At 37.1% G+C, this 20,629-nt stretch overlaps 1 protein-coding gene across 1 annotated transcript in view; it reads right to left on the bottom strand.

Annotated features, from left to right (window-relative positions):
* Positions 1-18,238: 18,238 nt before the first annotated feature.
* Positions 18,239-20,629, bottom strand: part of LOC126267855 (uncharacterized) — a 52,704-nt gene continuing 50,313 nt past the window's right edge. Inside the window, exon 5 of the mRNA XM_049973165.1 lies at positions 18,239-18,491. Coding sequence (XP_049829122.1) covers positions 18,453-18,491 — 39 coding nt within the window. The 3' untranslated portion in view covers positions 18,239-18,452. The remainder of the gene's footprint in view (positions 18,492-20,629) is intronic.

Below are 20,629 nucleotides of genomic sequence, written 5' to 3'. Positions count from 1 at the left end.
TCCAGGTTTAAAATCAGTAGTGGGAAGAAGGTAGATGTGGCGGTCGAATGACACCAACAAGTACCTGTCGGGCAATCCATAGCTGTGTTAGGGAATGTGCTTGGAAGAACCATGGAATTTTTATGCCACTCTGTGTTCATTTTGCGATTGATGATTGTTATGTGAAACAATAACAGTTGAAAAAGTACTCTTGTAGACTCTTGATTCATCCTTGTGAGAAGCAAGACATATTTTCTGATTCATTTTAAGAAAGTCATGGTAGTTAACCTTACTTTCTTTTAGCTGTACCTCATTTTGTTTCTAACATTCAATGGTACAAGGTACTTACAGAGGGTTACATACATATGTTGAAAGTTTGAATTATATTGTGCATGACAGTCAAATACATCATTAACTGATGGAAAGGAAAGTTTGTACGTCTACTCATTTTATAAGTAGAAAGAGGCTTAAAAGTTCCTACACCTAGCACTATTCAATGGAGGAGAAGTCCAGAGATTTTCCAGCAGCCGACTATCTCATAGAGAAGAGGGGCTGCAAAATTCCAAGTAAGTCACCTCATAAAGAAGTGGAATGTAATTTGGAGAAATAAATCAGTATAACTCACACCCACATTCACATTTTAAATCATCAAAATGTTAGAACATGGCAACCTGTGTGAAAGGACTGAAGATACAGGAATTTTCTGTCAAAAATGAGAAAAGAAGCTGTTGTGTGTTGCCATAGTAACCAAACATAATACGACAAGGGATTTACTCTGAGACATTGGAATATGTTCAAGTATCTAATGGAGCAAAATTTGAGTGAAAAATGGTGAAAACATGAAAACTTCACAACGATAAAACAGCAAAGAAGTTTTTGACGTATGTGTCTAAGAAGAAATACGCAAAGAATACTTCAATCAAGAAGATCCAGTGTGGGGAGTATAGAGCTCTCACACACATTGTGGGGCGCACACACGGAAACCAACATAGATCTGATGCCACTGGCACCAGCTGCTGTTCACCGTTGCTGACCTGCCTCCGCATCCACTAACCTATGCTATGAGAATTCTGTGCTGGCTGAGCGTGAAACAAAACTTCATTACTTTAGCACGAAGTGGCACAAGGTACTGTTGAGTGACCTTTATTTGTGTAGTTATCATATTTGAAGTTAGTTTTAAATGCTTACAAGAGCTAAAGCAAGGAGAATTTACGACCGGTTGGAGACACTCAAGAACTTGGTATGGCCATGAAAGTTAGCAAAGCAGTGCCTGATTGGGCTGAGTTGGTAAATTTAATCAAAGCTCAGAGTGCAACTCTAAGTTGGTAAATTCTCAATTAAATGCACAGAGTCTTAAATTAACTCATTAAATTCACAATTAAATACCCAGAGTGAGGTTTTTAATGCCCAGAGGGAAACTTTCAATATTCAAACATCAAATTTAGGTTTGTTTAACACTAAAGTAGGCTCTCAAAGTAAAGAATTTAATAATCTATGCAAAGGCATGGGTGCTTTGAATACTGAATTTGACGCTATAAATAATGAAGTAGAGAATTTAAAAGTAGATTTAAAGAACAAGTTGACAAAATTTAACGACTCTCATAAATCTTATGTTTGCTGACCTTAGTCAGAAACAGAATGACAATTTGTAAGATTTATCAAAAAGGTTAGAAATGGACATTGAGAAAAAATGTAGCAAATGTAGAATCAGAACTTATTGAAAAGTTAGGATCTTTTGAAAATGTGTATAATATTAAATATAATGATGTAAGGCGTGGGTTGTATACTTTGTAAGAGAGTGTAGAGAAGAATAATGAATTACTGCTGATCATTCAGTTGCAAATTACAAGTTTCAGTACATGAGTAAATAATGTAGAACAGAATTTCAAGGAGAAAATAGCCAACTCTTATATTATAAATGGGGAACAATTTGGAGAAATTATAGATCAAAAAGTTACTGAGAGAATAACATCAAGGAACATTTCACCTATTCCTTCTTCCGAATTTAATGATACCAAGAAGGGTATGAATGAACTGTGGAAAGAGATTAAGCTTATCCAGGATAAAGTAGAAAAAAGGATATCTTCACCTACCATTGTATTAACTAGTGAAGCTGTGACCAATTTAGAATGGGGAGCTAATTCAGGGTTATCTAGATAATTCCCTAAATTTAAGCCAGATGTACATCTGACCCATTTCTTAAAAAGGTTTAACCAAGCATTACCAAAAAATTGGGAAGATTCTAAGAAGATTGAATTTGCTGTGGAGTGCCTTCTAGGGGCAGACTCAGAATGGGCTACAGTAAATATTGAGAATTTTTCCTCTTGGGAAGACTTTCAAAAGAAATTTAAAGAGAAATACTGGAGTGCCAATGTTCAAGAAAAATTAATATCAGTTTTATGGGACCCAAAATATTACAATAATACTTGGGGTACTAAAGGAAATATTTTGATTGGCATTTAACATGAGCAAAGTATTTAGATAAGACAATGGAAGAAGAAGGGTTAGTCTGTATTTTAATTAGACGATTGCCTATCTATGCAAGAAAAGACATCTTATGTAGTGATTGGAAAATGGTAGAAGAGTTGTTGTCTTTTGTTGATGCACTTGATGCACTTGATGCAATAAATAAGGACTGCAATGAAACTTTACAACAAAGTTAAAGTTCGAAGTATAAAAAGAATAGCGGAAATAATTTTAAAAAGCATGAGCAAACTTAGCAAAAGTACACCAGTACAATAAGAAAAGTTGTAACAGTAATTATCAAAAGAAGCATCCACATTCAAATTTAGATCCAGTAACTTATCAAGGATTTGTACCAAGAAACCAAAAATATAAAATGGGAATGTAGCACCTCATTATGGTAACCAACCCATAATTAGTAGTAATGAGGAAAACGTTGTTTGACCTGGATCCAAGGCTGGGGCCAAGGTCATGGAAATATATTAGGAGGGCGTATTCCATATAAGTATGTTAACAATCAATTTGTGGAAGAGGATAAAAGTCCTTTTTAGTTATCTTATTAAGCTTCCTGTAATCAACACAAAAGCTCCATCTGCCATCCTTCTTCCTGATGAGGACGGCTGGTGAAGACCATGGGCTCTGCGAAGGCTGAATGATGTCATTTTTCATCATTTTCTCTACCTCGTCAGTAAATATTCGATGTTCTGTTGCTGACACACAGTACGCTCTCTGGCTTATTGGTGGATGCTCTCCAGTGCTAATCTGGTGCTTCATCGTTGATTTGTTTAATTTGCTCTTCACCTATGGACTGAAGCACTGAGAGTACTCTTGAAGAATGGCAAGTAGCTTCTTCTGTTGTTCCTTAATGAGATTTTGTGGTAGTTGAGCTAGAAGATCTTGTCCTGTAGTGGTAGCGCTAATTTCGCTCACAGATGATCAGCTGTTCTGCAAATAATGGCTCAGCATTTTCTATGAACATGCATCTTGGAATGATCTGTGGTTTTCGGCGGCAGTTAACTGTCCACAATTCACCAAATACATTCTTAAATTAGATGACAGAGGCTGGGATGACCAAGTTATTCTCCAGTGGTATGCTTCTCTTACATTCCACTTTGGTTGATGCATGACATGACACATTACAGTTACCTTTCTAGCACTGACTGCAGGAATGATCACTTCACCCAGTACACATAGTCTCCACACACACAGATGTGCATCTTCCTGTCTGCAGTATCTCATCTTGTCTAGCATAATCTTCGAGCAACCACAATCTATAATTGCCTGAGAAGCTTTCAAAAAGTCCCATCTGAGAATGATGTCATGACTACACTCTTGTATGACAATGAATTCTAAGGGTTGTGTATGGCCACTTATACCCATACGAATGGTACATCTTCCTGTAGGTTTTACCTATTTCCCATAAGCCACCTTCAGGAGAGTGCAACTGGTGACAGTACTTCTCCGAAATGACTGAATATGATGCTCCAGAGTTCACAAGAGCATGGGCTGGTTGGCCATCCATGAAGAAATCAACAGTTTCCTATCATTTTTGTAGTGATCGACGGCGAGGATTTTTCTCTTTGGTGGCCTCACCTCCAAGGAAGGTTGCACCTTTTAGTTTTCCAGGTTGCAGCAGCTAGGTGACTGGCTGGAGCTTCTAAACAGCAATGGAGACCTTGATTGGTGTGTTGGGGAGCATCCTCTCCAGAAGATAGCTTGTGGCAATGGTGACCTACATCGTCCTGCACCCACATCTTCTTGTTCATCTACAGCGTCCCGGCGTTGGCATTGGCTAATATCAGTCTGCTGTCTTCTGGCATGGGCATCAACAAATATTCATCACCTTTCTCAACAATAGTGCACCACATGTCCTGGTCGTTCGCAGTGGAAACATACTGCTTGGTTATCCTGGGTCCTCCAGATTTCAGTCTTTATTGGTGCTCTGTCATGGCCTGATGGGAGCCACTGTGTCATTGATAATGTGTACTATCACAAGTTCCAGTACCCAGTGTCTCCACCAGAATAAAGTCACGTAGAAGAAGGTGTAATTAAATGAATGACGAACACTAACTTCACATAACTTTGGTTTATTCAGTACTCGCACATACATGAGTGTGGAACGAACTGCCTCCAGCCAGAAACCATATAGCATACATGCAGCTGCAGTACAATGATTCTTGACATTTGGGGATACTTCTAGAATGTACTTGAACTGAATATAGAAATTAAAATTGTACAGGACAGATGAGTTTTGAACTCCTTGCAACAGTTTAGTATCGTAACCACTACACCACAGTGCCACTAATCTGTGTATGTGAGAATATAGAGACTGACTTAAGAGAATCACAGAAAAAAAAGATAACTAGATGAAATAAACTGAATAAAGTAGTGTATTTGTGGAAAATGTAATATGATGTGATTAGTTGAACAATTGTTATACTGAAGTTTACAGCTTTTCTATTTTGTATAGAGTACTTTATACCTTTTATGAGATGTGATATAGATGGGAGGGTTTGTATAAATTTTGAAAGTTGTGGGTATTGTAGCTAAAAGCTTGATTTACAAGAACAGATAAATCATGACTAACTAAATGGAAGAAATGTATATGATACAAAGAGAGACCAAAAACAATGAGCACAGGGATAAATACAAACAATACAAGTACCAGTTTTGCAAGCAAGTCAAAAGATTGAAGGCTGAAAAGATTAACTCAAAAATACAAAACTCAGATTGTATCTCCAAGACCTGCTGGTCAGTAGTAAATGAAATAAGAGACAATAAAACAAAACTGAAAGGTATTATCAACATACAAATATCTATTAACAATATTGATGTCATCAATCCTCAAGAGATCAGTAACATTTTTAATGATTATTTCATAGATATCATAGAATCTGACTTTTGTAGCACAGATAAAGTAACTGTTGGAAGTCTTGCTGAGGACAATTCTGAAGTGGACACAGTTCCCAGGGTATTTCCTACAACCTTTTGCAGTGTATCACCTTCAGAATCCAACATTCCCTAATCAAATATATGAAATATTTCATGAGAAAATTGCAAGACAGACAGGGGTCTCAGAAGATGAATTAAAAAAAAAGGGGGGGGGTAATGTCTTTTTACTTGGATGCAGAAAATAATAAGACAAATGATTTGTTCTGTTATACACCTGACTTCTTAAACTACTCAATTTTTGAAATATTTTAATACTATTTTGAAAACAGACTTTTCTGAAACTTTCATCGTAACTGTAAAATACGATAGAACTTGCAGTATTGTAGATTACGATATCACTTTCACTACCAAAAAATGCGATACCATATCTAAGAAGCAAGTCCTCTGTGCCTCTATGGCACTACCATGGTTTACAATACTATTTTACATTGTCAATAGTTCATTAAATAACGTGTGCAGCATAGACACTACTAAAACATCAAAGCATTTGTTAAAGTTCTGTGTGCTACATAAGAACTACTCACTTCCAGGATACTAGATTATGTGTCTAGTAGTTCAAATATAAGTTCTATGTGTTAACATGGCACAACTTCAATTGGGAATACTATGTAGTGTGTTTGAACACACAGCTAAGTTCACTAACAATTTGGTTCAACTCATGTCTGAGGATACTATACGACAGCAATGAAATAACATATGTTTATAAGCACTATAGTAAATGTCCATAGAATGTGTCATGTAACTAACACTTAAAGCACAAAAATGATGACGTCCTTTCCAGATCATGGAGCTCTCTGAAATTTACATATAATTTCTGGTTGAAAATCCACTTAAAGTTAGATAGAATTGGAAAATGTCCAGTTAGGTAATACACAAAATTATATACTGTACACAGATAATAATATGTATCAATGTTTTGGGAAACAAGTGGCCACATATTTCAATAACTCTTTTGACATCCTTTACTCTCTTCAGTGAAGATAAGATTTGTTTGTTTCAGAGCTCTGTGTCATAGACATATATGGAAAATTTCATGGTGCCTTCTGCACTATTTATAAGCAGTTCAAAAACAAAGAATAGTATACATATATTACCAGTTATCAGACAGTATCTTCAAGGTATTTACAGAAATAATAAAATGCTATGCAGTTTTTTATGGGGTGTGGGTATAGTATTCAATGCAAAGTAGGCTTTGTACCTGTTAGCGTCATTAAAAGTGACAAAATAACTCGCACCTCTCATTAGATTTTCAGAAACAGTAATGAAACAGTTATACACTACTGGCCATTAAAATTGCTACACCAAGAAGAAATGCATTCATTGGACAAATATACTAGAACCGACATGTGATTACATTTTCACACAATTTGGGTGCATAGATCCTGAGAAATCAGTACCCAGAACAACCACCTCTGGCTGTAATAACAGCCTTGATATGCTTGGGCATTGAGTCAAACAGAGCTTGGATGCCATGTACAGGTACAGCTGCCTATGCAGCTTCATCACAATACCACAGTTCATCAAGAGTAGTGACTGACATATTGTGACAAGCTAGTTGCTCGGCCACCATTGACCAGGTGTTTTCAATTGGTGAGAGATCTGGAGAATGTGCTGGCCAGGAAGGCCAATACAGAACCCGCAACATGTGGTCATGCATTATCCTGCTGAAATTTAGGGTTTCGCAGGGATCAAATGAAGGGTAGAGCCATGGGTTGTAACACATCTGAAATGTAACGTCCACTGTTTAAAGTGCCTTTAATGCGAACAAGAGGTGACCGAGACATGTAACCAATGGCACCCCATACCATCACGCTGGGTGATAATCCAGTATGGCGATGATGAATACACGCTTCCAATGTGCACTCACCGTGATGTCGCGGAACATGGATGCGACCATCCTAATGCTGTAAACAGAACCTGGATTTATCAGAAAAAATGACGTTTTGCCATTCATGCACCCAGGTTCGTCATTGAATACACCATCGCAGGTGCTCCTGTCTGTGATGCAGCATCAAGGGCAACTACAGCCATGGTCTCTGAGCTGATAATCCATGCTGTTGCAAACATCATCGAACTGTTTGTGAAGATGGTTGTTGTCTTGCAAACGTCTCCATCTGTTGTCTCAGTGATCGAGACGTGGCTGCACAATCCGTTACAACCATGCAGATAAGATGCCTGTCATCTCGACTGCTAGTTATATTAGGGCGTTGGATCCAGCACAGCATTCCATATTACACTCCTGAACCCACCGATTCTATATTCTGCTAACAATCATTGGATCTTGATCTTGATGAATGCGAGCAGCAATGTTGCGATACAATAAACTGCAATCATGATAGGCTACAATCCGACCTTTATCAATGTGGGAAACATGATGGTACGCGTTTCTCCTCCTTACACAAGGCGTCACAACAATGTTTCACCAGGCAACACCGGTCAACTTCTGTTTGTGTATGAGAAATCTGTTGGAATGTTTCCTCATGTCAGCACGTTGTAGGTGTCACCACCGGTGCCAACCTGTGTGAATGCTCTGAAAAGCTAATAATTTGCATATCGCAGCATCTTCTTTCTCTTGGTTAAATTTCGCATCTCTAGCACATCATCTCCATTGTGTAGCAATTTTAATGGGCTGTAGTGTATGTTTCAACTATATAATCTGATACAATAAGCCTTTTGAGTACTAAATACATCAACCATCAAGTATTCAAATGTGTTGTCCTGATGTACCTTATATGATTCAGTGTACATATAAAAAAATTTCTTAAGTTCAGAAGTAAACAGTGTTCACTTCTCATTACCTTTCAACAGTGTACAAGTATGTAGTTGCGTATAGGTTGTTGTTGTTGTTGTCTTCAGTCCTGAGACTGGTTAGATGCAGCTCTCTAAAGCTGCATGCCCTCGGGAAAAATTACGGCTGTAGTTTCCCCTTACTTTCAGCCGTTCGCAGTACCAGCAGGGAGAGCAAGGCCGTTTTGTTTAGTCGTAAAAGGCCAGATCAGTCAATCATCCAGACTGTTTTCCCTGCAACTACTGAAAAGGCTGCTGCCCCTCTTCAGGAACCACACGTTTGTCTGCCCTCTCAACAGATACCCCTCCGTTGTGGTTGCACCTACGGTACGGCTATCTGTATCGCTGAGGCACGCAAGCCTCCCCACCAACGGCAAGGTCCATGGTTCATGGTGTGGGGTGTATAGGTATAGATGTTAATTCACTAAAAATATTCTCCAGTTTACTTCCTATTTTCAAGTGTCATGTTCTTTGCATTAATTAGCAACAAGATGCTTAATCGCTTTACAGTGTACAGATCACTGACATGTTGCCTAATTACAAAATACATCACACTTCACATAGACTCAAGCTTTCTGCATATATATAACTGAGTATTTACTTGCATTGTTACTTCAAATCAAAAATAACTTGCATTACAAACCTTCCTGACTACGTGTGTCTTTCATAAACTTTCTCTACAGTAAGAAAAGACAGGTTCCCTAACCAGTCCCTAACTAACATTATTCTCCTCATCACATCAGTAATACATCAATACTTCAGTAACTGCACCAAATATCTCCACATTGCATCAACATAATAACTTCACCTCATATCCTCATAGTATCACCTCATACTCCACTAAATACTCCATAATAATAATCAACTATGAAAAATCTCCTGTTTCATCTTATACAATAGATCAACCTAACAAAATAACATCATATAGCAGCAGATCTCACAACTGGTACAGCTTTTCTTCTAAGAATAGAAATAAACATGCTATTTACATGTTTAATTACCTTATCATATGTAATCACTGCATTGCTTCCACAACTCATTGCTGTATACAACTTCGACTTCAGGGTCATAAATCACTTCATTACTTTTAAATACACTTCACTAGGCAACTGTATTTTCCCTTGTTACATTATACAAACACTTTGAAAACTAGTGCATGGCACTAAATATCTCAGGTGTATAGCTATATATATCCCATACACTTCCTCAAAATTCGCCAAATATTGTGTATACACTGTGTACTAATCTCATTACTCCTGCTATTATATAACTTTCTACACTTTCATGTTTACTGGTTACTCGACATGTTCATTTTTTGATATACTTGTACATTCTGTAAAATTCCATTACCATTTTTTTCCCACTACAAACAACAAAACATCCTCCTGCATTACGTTTGAACTAAATTTTACATAATCAGTATTGTATAGGTTTTATATTTCTGTTCACTGCCAAAAATGGCTTTTCACCAATATTTCTGCTGACCAAGAGGATTTCAGTTTAACCTATTCTAATGCTTAAGATGACCCAAAGTGATGTGAAGTTGGATTGCAAAATTCACATCTCTCTCACATCAGATGACTTACTTAATCTGCACAGCCAATCTTCTTCTCTGGATTGCTGGCTCCATTGATCTCCAAAACCTTTTTCTCCAAAGGATAATACCGGTTACAGGAATTTATAAGATTTTCTCTCTACTTTTGAAATAATTTAGTACACAACAAATACTTTTTCGTTCAGTTTTGGTATATTTCAACTGCGACAAATAACATATTCACCACTTCTCACATAAATGTTCTGTGGCACTAGCGGCAAACATTTGCCAACATCTTTTGACTGCCATGCTCATGGTCTTCTTATAAGACACCTTGCACACAGAAACTATTGGTACAGTAGATTACCTTTCCACTCTCCCACTTATATTTAAAATCTCGTGTGTTTGAGATGGTAGGACGAGTGGTTCTAGAATTTACTCAGAAATTCTCGAAGCACTACACTATCAGCTCTATCATCTTTAAATGTCATTTGTGGGGGGGGGGGGGGGGGGGGGGGAGGGAGACTGGTTTTCAAAATGCCTATCACCATCTCTGTTCTCACAATTTCTATTTTCATAGAACTCTTGGCCCCCATGGTTTGTTCCTACATCCTGAAAATTTCTAATATTTTTTTGGATTCCTGTCATTTCTCCCCAGGGTATTGTTGTTATGACCTTAATTAAAATTGTCACTATTATTGGCATTTCTATTATGATTCTGGTTACTCCAGTTTGGCCTCCTGAAATCAGAACTATGTTGGCCAAACCTGTTATACAGCCTGTCCAACTTTTCTACGTATTTTAGGAACTGGTCTACAGAATCATCTGGCCCATAAAGTAACCCAATATCAATTCTTTCTGGCAGCCTTCTTTTAAGTGCATCTATTTGAATTAGTTCATCAAAGGGCTGGTCTAAGAGTGCAAGTTTCATGATGTGGTCTTTTCAAAACTCTTTCATACCACCTCTCTGCTCCCTGTACATCAGACCATTAAAAAACTCACTCTTTATCCTTGCCTGTTCAATGTCAGACCAAAACTTTTTCAAGAACACTTTTCAAATTCATCTAAGGATAAACTGCTACAGTCCAGTTGGTTTGACTGTGACAAGGATTCCCCTTCTAATGATCTTTTAATAAACTTAATTTTTAATTCTTCACTCATACCAGGGAGAAAACTATCACAGCAATGTTGTATACAGTCAACTGGATGAAAATGCTTGTCACTGTGGAAACACTTAAGCGGCATAGTAGGGACACTTGGGTGTGTTCTACATTAGAGAATGTTTTTAGAGAAGGCCCATCTTGAACTTTTATACTTGTTTTCCGATAAAAGTGAGATCACTATTTAGTCTGACACATCTGAGTCTGTCATCTCAGGTATTATCTGAACTTTTTCACCTACATCTGACACAATACTGTCTGTTCCATCATTTAGCATATTTATAAAGGTTACAGCTTGTTTATTATTGTCTCCAGCAGTGTCTTTACATCTACCTTCAACAGCACCTGTCTCAGATCTGAGATCCTGTCTACCTCCCCCAATTTTTGTCTCTAATGATTGTATTTTGGATTGTGAAGCCTCTACTCTCCCCTCTACTTTTGTCACACATTTATCTATAGCTTTCACTTGAGAAATGTACCAACTAAGTCTTTTTTTAACAATTGAAATTTGTGCATTAAGCTCTGCTGTAATGAGATTACATTCTGAGACTATTGCCTTTTCAAGTTTTTCACAATTTTTTTCCATTTATGACCTGTTTTTCAAGTTTTTCACAATTTTTTTCCATCAATGACATTACTGCAGTAAACATGTTTTGGAAATTTAAATGTTTAGGTTTTTCGCTCAGCATTGTTTCACTTACGTGCAACTGTACTTGTTTCTCATGGTCTGGACTTGAATCTAATATGCTACTATCTAAATATCCCGAGTCTGCACTGATTTCATTCAACTGTTAAGGTTGACTATTGTCTAATGTATCCTGAAACATGTCTTTATCAGCTATGTCCTGTTTAAATTCATTAGTTGAAGCAGGTAGGTTTGGTATATTTATTTCTTTGTTCTGATCACATTCCATTTTTTGTAAATTTGTCCATAAATTATCAATGCAAGGAAAAAACCAATCAACACTGCACTGCACTGATAAAATACAAAAATAAATGTTTTAATTAGTACTTAGCTTATTATTGTCCTGGATTGGGTATGCGGCGTCAACATTGGTAATAATGCTTCTACCTTTTACAACCATGTATGTTCATAGTGTTCTGTCCTGAAACTTCTCCACATGTACTATGCAAAATTATATTTGGTTTAAAATCAATTCACTTTGCAACACAATTTTATGCTTTTTGGTCACCTGAATCATAAACACCACCAAAAATCCAAACGTACAACTATCCTGGTCACAAAGGCACCACTTTAACAATCAGCTTTGTTACACATAGTTGGAAGATCAGTAATTGTAATAAATGTTCATGGAGTTAACAATATTGTTGGCTGGATCTATCAGTAGTTTTAAAGAAAAGACACTCATCTTGTTTTTGAGGATCTCCTTAAATCTGTTGGATCGCCTTAAATCTGTTGCTTGAATTTCTTCAGTCTGGAAGCCAGGTTCTCTTGTAGGTCCAGAAACCCTATAGGTTGATGTGTTTCTTGAAATAACATAGACGACAAACTGTTTTTTTTCTCATAATTTTCATATTTAATAGTCCTAGATGCCTTGCTGCCATAAATTTAATGTTCACTGAGCGAAATACATTCCATTTTTATGCAACTCCAGAAAACTTTACATTTCTCCTTCCTTCCTTCCCATCACACAAGAACCAGCAAACCACATCCAGTTAACATCATTCCGAAGTACATCAGTAAAGATATCGCCAACTAAGATTGGAACATATAATATTAAATCAAAATTAATTTACAAAAATGTCATTAACTCAAGAGCACAATTGAACAAATTATGATAACATACATTCACAAAAAAATATATCTTTTTGTAGTACAGTAACTTTATGATTTTTTTAAATTTTTAGTACGGGGGTTAATTGTGCTACCATGAATACATTACTATACAATCAAATTTTAAAAAATATCAAATAAGATAAAAAAGATAAGATCATAAATTTGAGAATATACATGGTCAAAATGGCTTATTGCACGTTACAGGGTGTGGTCCTGAGCCAGTATTCTCATATCAAGCTTTATGCACAATAGCGGTAACAGGAAAAAGAAGTACATACATTAAGATGATGAATAAAAGTGTAAAAATGTATTAACTTTAAAGGTATGTTGATATTACTGCCAGTTAAAGTTCACTCAGGATATTTGTACCTTCCAGATTCTTTCAATTATTTTTTCCAATTTTTTTTAGTTATTGAAGCAGCAATTATTAATCAGTTTCCATAACATATTATATTTTATGCCTGCCCCCCCAATTCTTGCAACTATTCAGTGGCAACGGTGTAGTGCCTCGAGAACTCCGAACCAAATTCTAGAGACCTTCTGCTTTCCACCATCTTGAACACCAGATATTTTATGTACACACATGAGAAATGAGAGGGTGTCTATCTCATGCAAGTTTTCTGTGTGCATAGGGTGGATGTGTGTCAAGAGAATGCCACACAGTGAATGGTTGATCAACATGGGCAAGTGGTTGCTGCGCTCACCAAGTTACATGCCTAGCACTAGGGACAAGCGCACCTTACTCTGTGATGCTGCTATGTCAGTTCATTATTGTGAACAGCTGAATTATGTAAAAGAAAAGAAAATACACTTACTTTTACTTACTTGCTTATTGATGGTTGATGGGCAAGACCCTTGAGACATTTTTGGAACAGTATTTATTGTAATAGTAATTAATAGTTTCTGACAGACTGGGAGTCATTGGACTTACAAAATATGACTCATTTATGTGAAACTGTTATGTGGTGTTCTGTTTGTGGAAGTGTAATATAATAGGTTTGATTTAAAGTATCAGAGTAAACACAATCATTTTAAGAGTAGAGAAAATTCCTCCAAATAGCATCATATCTTTGGTGAAGAAGTTGGGCAGATCATTGCAGTCGACTATCCTGAGAACAAGATCGGCAAAGCTCCTCCAAGTAAGTCCAATGAGGAAGGGGACATGTGCATCTTGCACACCAGCTTCACATTGCCTCCTCTAGTCACTGGAAACTGCCAGAATGGTTCACAGGCTGGCACTGAACAGAATATGAACAGACCTTTCAATTATTGAGACAAAAAAAAATTTTGAGATGAATGGTCCATTTTATCATTACAAGAAATTAATGGATTTTTTTGCATTTGTTATATGTGTGTGAGATTTTGACTATGAAAAACATGAAGGAGCAAATTAAAATTAAATCTTGTCTACAAACAAGATGCACTGGGAATCCTGATTTCAGCAGTTAAGGTAGGAAGCTGTTACGCTGTATGCTTGGCGCCATCTCTCTCACAGTAGATAATCTCTTTTCCTTCCAATTAATATCCTTTACAGAAAGTGCATTTCTATAGTGTAACGGTACTTTGACTACCACGCCTCCGCCAATACAAAGATATGATTTACAATCGCGCATGCAGAAGAGCACTGTGCCAGTGACCGATTTTTTTAAAATAATTTTGATCTTTTTTTTTTTTTTTACTTTTGCATAGGTGTTTGTTTTTAACGACTAAATGATTACTCTCTCTCTCTTGTCTTTATATGAAAGACATGTATTTTTTGGCACTGTGTTAAATATGCTTTTAAGTGCAAATTCAAACTATATTACAAAACGAAATTATTTCAGTAGTGATTCGAAATGGTTATCGCCAAATTTATAAATTAATCCTGACAGTGGCAACTTAAAGAAATTTTCAACAGACAGAGAACAATGAAAATAGGTCATCCTACAAGAAAATTAAGAAGAAAGCCACAAAGACTATATTATAATTAATACTACATTTCTAACAGACTTATAAGGTACATTTCAACTTATTTCTGATGCTATTTCCTTACAGTCACTTATTGTAGTGTTGCTGACCCGGTCTGCCATGCATCATCAAATTACAGCACTATCTGAATCAATAATATGAAGCCCACTTTATCAGTAACTTATTCCATCAAAATTCAAAACCCAATCAGATTTTCTATTTATATTTTCAAGGCAGAACCCCAAGAAAAGAAACGCTACAATAGAAAAGACAAAAATTTGTATAAAGTCAACATTGAACTGCAAGGTAATTCATTCAAATTCTGTAACACTGTATCTTAAAATAATCAGGTTCTTTACTTGTTAAGTGCGTAGTTTGCATGTGTGCGCCTCTTCCATAGTGGGTAACATATGCCAGTGCACCCACTCACAGTGGTGCTACACACTCTTCTCACGTTTTCCTACATCTTTTTATTGTTGAATTTAAATTAATATTCAGTGGAAATGAATAAAATATATTGCAGAATTTAACAAACCTGTATTTTCACAATATTGCATATCGTTTTCAGTGTGAAACATTTTAAAACAAGGTGCTGCACACAAGGAAACTTTGCATTCTGTGCACCAGTATGAAATCTCTTTGCAAAAGCCTGTTCTCGTACACACCACACACCTCCTTGTTGGTCTTTTCTTTGTTGTGGGTGGCAGAAGGTCTGGAAAATGCCTGGCTGTAAGGCGTGTAGCTTTTGGTGTTCGAGGTGGGCGTTCTACAGATGTCCCTTGATGTGGTGAAGATATGGTCAACTGTTCACCAAGACTAATCAGGAAGCTCATTCTACTTTGTTCGCCACCATGCTTCTTGTGCAGAATGTATGCATTGTAGCATGCAATGTCCAACAAGTGGCAGAAAAGCTTCTGATAGTATTGTTTCAGCCTGCTCCTGGCCATCTGGTAGCTTTGTAACTGAGAATCGCACCAATCCACGCCCCCTGTATTCTTATTGTACTGAGCGACAAATTGTGGCTTTTGAACAATTCCCTTCTTCGAATTTACGTTTACAAATGTATCGTCATAGAAGGTGCTGACAATAACAACGTCTCTTTTGTCTTTCCATTTCATTAGCATCTGCTTGCCTTTGTACCATGTTATGTACTCCCCTTTCTTCAGTTTTTCCTTTCTTACAAAGTCAAGGAACCCCTTCCTGTCTTCCTGAATTGTGCCAACAACATCGGTGTTATTGCTGGTTAGTTTGTCCACCAAATCTGTACTGGTGAACCAGCTGTCAAGATAAATACAGTGGCCTTTCCCAAGCAGATCATGTGCAAGCTCCAAAACAATCAAGAGGTTATTTTTTCTTCTGGATAGTGGCTACCATAATTAGTGTCCTTTCCGGTGTAAACAATAAAGTCCCATACATACCCGGAACTGCTTTCACAGAGTTCATACAATTTGATGCCAAATCTGCTACGCTTTGATTGAATATATTGCTTCCATCCAAGCCATCCTTTCCAGAACAACAATGATTCATCAATGGTGATGTTCCTTTCTGGCATGTACACTGATCTGAATTTAAGCTGCAGATGCTCCATAATGGGGTGAATTTTGAACAGTTTTCTGCTGATAGTGCCTAGGAGATCATATGAGATATTGTCAGCAAAGTGGAGGAATTTCAATAGAAGATGAAACCGCTTTTCACTCATCACTTTCCTGAAGAAAGGTGCATCAACTGATTTCCTCTTTGAAAAGTACATTTGGTGGTCTGGTTTGTGAAGATTTCCTTGAAGTACAAGCATTCCAATAAGTGTTTTTTACCTTGTCGCATGTAGTATTCTGCCAACTGTGAACCCTGGAGTGTGCTGGTAAATTGGGATGAGAAGCTATGAACTGTTCTGAATATAAGTTCGTCTGTTCAGCTATCATTGTGCACAAAGCATCATCCACAAAACACATAAAACAACTCATCACATCATTTTGTTTTAGAGGCACAACTGTACCACTATTACCACTGAACAAATATTGAATATGAAATGAACTAGCATGCACAAATTCACTGGGTACTGTCTGTTGCAGTAGTGTCTCATCGTCAGATGTTTCTGAATCGAAGTCACTTTCCCTAGCCTCAACATCTGTACTTTCAGAACTGTCATTGAAATTATCGTCACTTTCTAAAAGCAGCTTCTCAATCTCTGAATCTGATAAATGACTTCTTTTTGCCATTGCAAAAGAGCACTCACTAACGCTGCGGTAAACACAGACAAAAAAGGCGCGCTTTTGCGGCTGCTTCACAGGACGCATTTTCTCAATGCGCACTCTGATAGACAATGTTATAACTAGCATAGAACATGCTGTGTTGCATGAGAAAAGCTGCTATCTAGTGGACAAAACTAAACTAATACCACAGTGTAAACGGCAGGCCGATAACTCATCATTCCCACTAGCTACTAGCCACAGAACCCAGTGGACGGATATATCCGCCGAACCCACTGTGCAATAGCAGAGCATGGACAGATATATCCGTCATGCCCGCTTAAAAGGTTACTGAATATTCACATAAAACTGGTTTAATTGAAAAGTATAGATACTAACAAAATTTCATGTTTGCAATTTTTTTTCATAATTTTGTTAAACACTGTTCGCAATGGAGTCAAATGAAATGACCATTGTTGAGAACTCATTACAAAATGTAATATGCCAAGATGTCAGAAATCCAAGCTTGGCAACAGTTGAAAGTAACACCCCCAACTCATGAACTGGCTGATGGCTACCAAAACAATGAGGTTGGCATCCCACTATTAACCCTGCGGCAGGCACGCTTAAGATTGTTGCGTCAGCAGGCGCGTGCGGCATTCAGTGTCGCCTACATTTAAATACATAAAAAATCAGTTTTTTTAATATTTTGGTGGAATTAATTATTTATTGTGTATAATGTCATTCTTAACATCAGCTTTTAATATGATCTGTATACATATATCAAAGGTGCATGGGAAAATTAAAATTGTTACAGAATATCTGGCATACAGTTCCAGGATATTTACTAAGTGCTACTTTAATAACAAATTTTAATTAAATTATAACCACAGATATGATTTGATAGTTTACCATTGTTAAAGCAAGTTTTACAAAAATGTGTAATATGTATAAAAATTTTGTAGTAATAAAAAAGAATAAGGCAGTCAGTAAATACATATCAAGAATCACACACTTTCTTCCCCGGAGAAGCTCTGCAATCATTACATGTGACAACACTGTGGCAATGTTGCTTGCAAACGAAACTTTTGCAGCTATTGGAAGTGACAGTAGTTTTATTAATTTTTTTTTTTTTACCACCACAAAGATGGCACCTCCCACACCTTCTTACAGCCTCATCGTGATTAGTGGGAATTGATTGATGAGGTGACAGATACCCTGGAATATCTCATGGTAGAGTAGAGAGCTGAGCCCTTTCTTTCAAGTGGCAGTCCATCAGAGCCAAGACCAGGTTTCTGTTTGCAACAACATAATCAATTATCTCAGGTTCAAACAATTTGAGAAAATTTTCAATTTCAGTTTTAGCTTCTATACCAATGCATTTCAGGCCAGGTAGGACTTTGATTATATTCTTACATTTTGGTTTCCCTGGCAGTGCTATCGGATTATTTATCCACAAAGTTTCTTGGTCCTTATCAATATAAAAATGGCTGTCATCACATGGCATTCCTTTCACTTCATTCCTGTCAATGCATGACTGCTCAGATTCGCTGTAATGATCTGCAGTTTCAATTATTTGTGCTTCCTCATTGCTGTCAGAGAAATCTGCGTAGTTTTCTTCAAAAGATGATTGCAGAAGAAGACGCTCAATTTCTTCTGGTGTTAGTCCTTTCCTTTGTGCAGACCTGGGAGACAATAAAATAGTAATACCAAATACAATAATACCAAATACAATAAAATAATAATACCAAAGCAATGTTAGTAACTAAATTATCATTCACCCACAGAGTTGTAAAACAAAACTTCTAATCATCAAAACATTTGACAGTGATACAGCTACATGTACTTACACTACCAGGCATGTGTGGTACGCAGTACCATCTCAGTGCAGTCGTCCATTTCACAGGTGAGCCACAGCTCTTATGGTGGGTATAATGATGGCGCAACAGTGCAATTAGACGCATGACTAAACAATCAAAGAATATCTAGCACCACTGTCGTGTGCTCGGTGAGCTGACGTAATTATTGAAAGAAAACAAAATTGGCGGCACTGTATGCCGCCACGCGCCTGCCGCAGGGTTAAAAAATGATAATATGGCTAATTATGATGTCACTTTTATGATGCTCAATGAGACGATTTCACATTTTTCAGTGGGCAACATTTTTTCATATAGTGAAACTGAAGTGCACAACAGTGAAAATTCCTTTTATTATTTGCTCACAACATTGCAAACACAAGAACTGGAAACAGTTCATGAAAGAAATGCAAATTCTAGCAAGGCACACAATTTGACACAGCTGATGCAACTAATAACAACAGTTTACACAGCAGTTTACGAGACATAAGGAAAATATAGGACAACAGTTTGCACAGCAAAATCAGGCATTTAATGATTTCAAGAACAGTATTAGTCAACAGTTCAGTAAGGTGAGCAAAACTATACACACTGAATTATCTGTCAAACTATCCAGAAAGTTCACAGTGCTCAGAAAACAACTACAACAAGAAATAATTACCAACATGTCCTTCAATATAAATACATTAAAGGAAAATGTAACATCCATAGACTATAAACAATAACTAGCAGCTGAGTTACAAAACCTTAGTGAAGCACATTCTCAACTCCAGGAGACGCAATCCCAAGTCGACGTGTTGGTAAAAAATGTTATGGATACAGTCAGTGAGATGCAAGAAGTATGCAAAAATCTACCTACAGAAATACACAAGTTGAGTCTAAGAGGGGACTGGTTATGTTTAGAGTCTAAATTTGCCAAAAAAACAGAGAGATAAGTTTTGTGCAGATGTAAAGGAAATAACTGAAAATGCTGAAGCCGGGATGCTGAATAAGGGCAGCACCCTTGCTGAAAAGGTAGTGTCAGAGTGTAAAACTTACGAAGATACTGTAGAAGAAGCTATAAAAGAGAAAGAAAGCCAACTTCTAGCTAAAATAGATACAGGTCTAACGGAAGCTGAGGAAAGGTTATGAGGCAGTGTTGCTAAAACTACTGACATTCCGAAACAACCTATGACAGAAAACAAACATATGCTTTTAGAAAAGTTAGATACCTTTACTGGTTACCCTCAATATGGGGCTAGCCCAGCGAAGGAAAATAACAAAGGTTACAGAATGCAACCCTTGCCGGCAGCTCTAAGTGATGAGCAAGTGCAGTTGCCATGCGTACACCACAGGTGAACATAAACACACCTGTCACTGACAGCGTGGCATGTTTGTCAACATTACTTGCAGATGAGGGATTACTTGGGCTTCGAAAATTTCAGATACTTAACTCTGAAGGGAAAAGAACACACCCTGTGTCCTTTATAAGAACATTTCAAAATGTTTTACCTCGTACCTGGACCAAAGCCCAGAAAATTAGATTTGATGTTGGATACAGGCAGGGTGATGTTCTGCTGAACTTTGCTACTACTATGAACAGACTGAGAGAACCTTTCTGGATAAATATTGGTATGATGCCTTACAAGAGAGGCTCAAACATGAGGTATTCAACCCAGCTCCATTCAGTTGCAAATACGGAAGCTTAAAGGACTATTTTGAAAATATTTGAATAAAATAGATGTGCTGAAAATTTTAAAGGGCCATCTTTCAGCCCACATTAGGGGAAAACTCATTAGCATTCTGTAACATGACACTGAATACTTTCCATCAGTAATGGACTCAATAGATTCGATATTCAAAGAGAGAGCAGTACAACCCAAGCATGTAAATATGCCAACAGCGCCACTGAGATTTGCAGGAAAATATGGATTCATAGTACAACACAGATGGGAACCTTATCCCACACAGATATATGGTAATGGTAA

This window comes from Schistocerca gregaria, chromosome 4 (assembly GCF_023897955.1).
Source record: "Schistocerca gregaria isolate iqSchGreg1 chromosome 4, iqSchGreg1.2, whole genome shotgun sequence".
Classification (NCBI taxonomy): Eukaryota; Metazoa; Arthropoda; class Insecta; order Orthoptera; family Acrididae; genus Schistocerca; species Schistocerca gregaria.
This window is presented reverse-complemented; position numbering and strand designations above follow the sequence as displayed.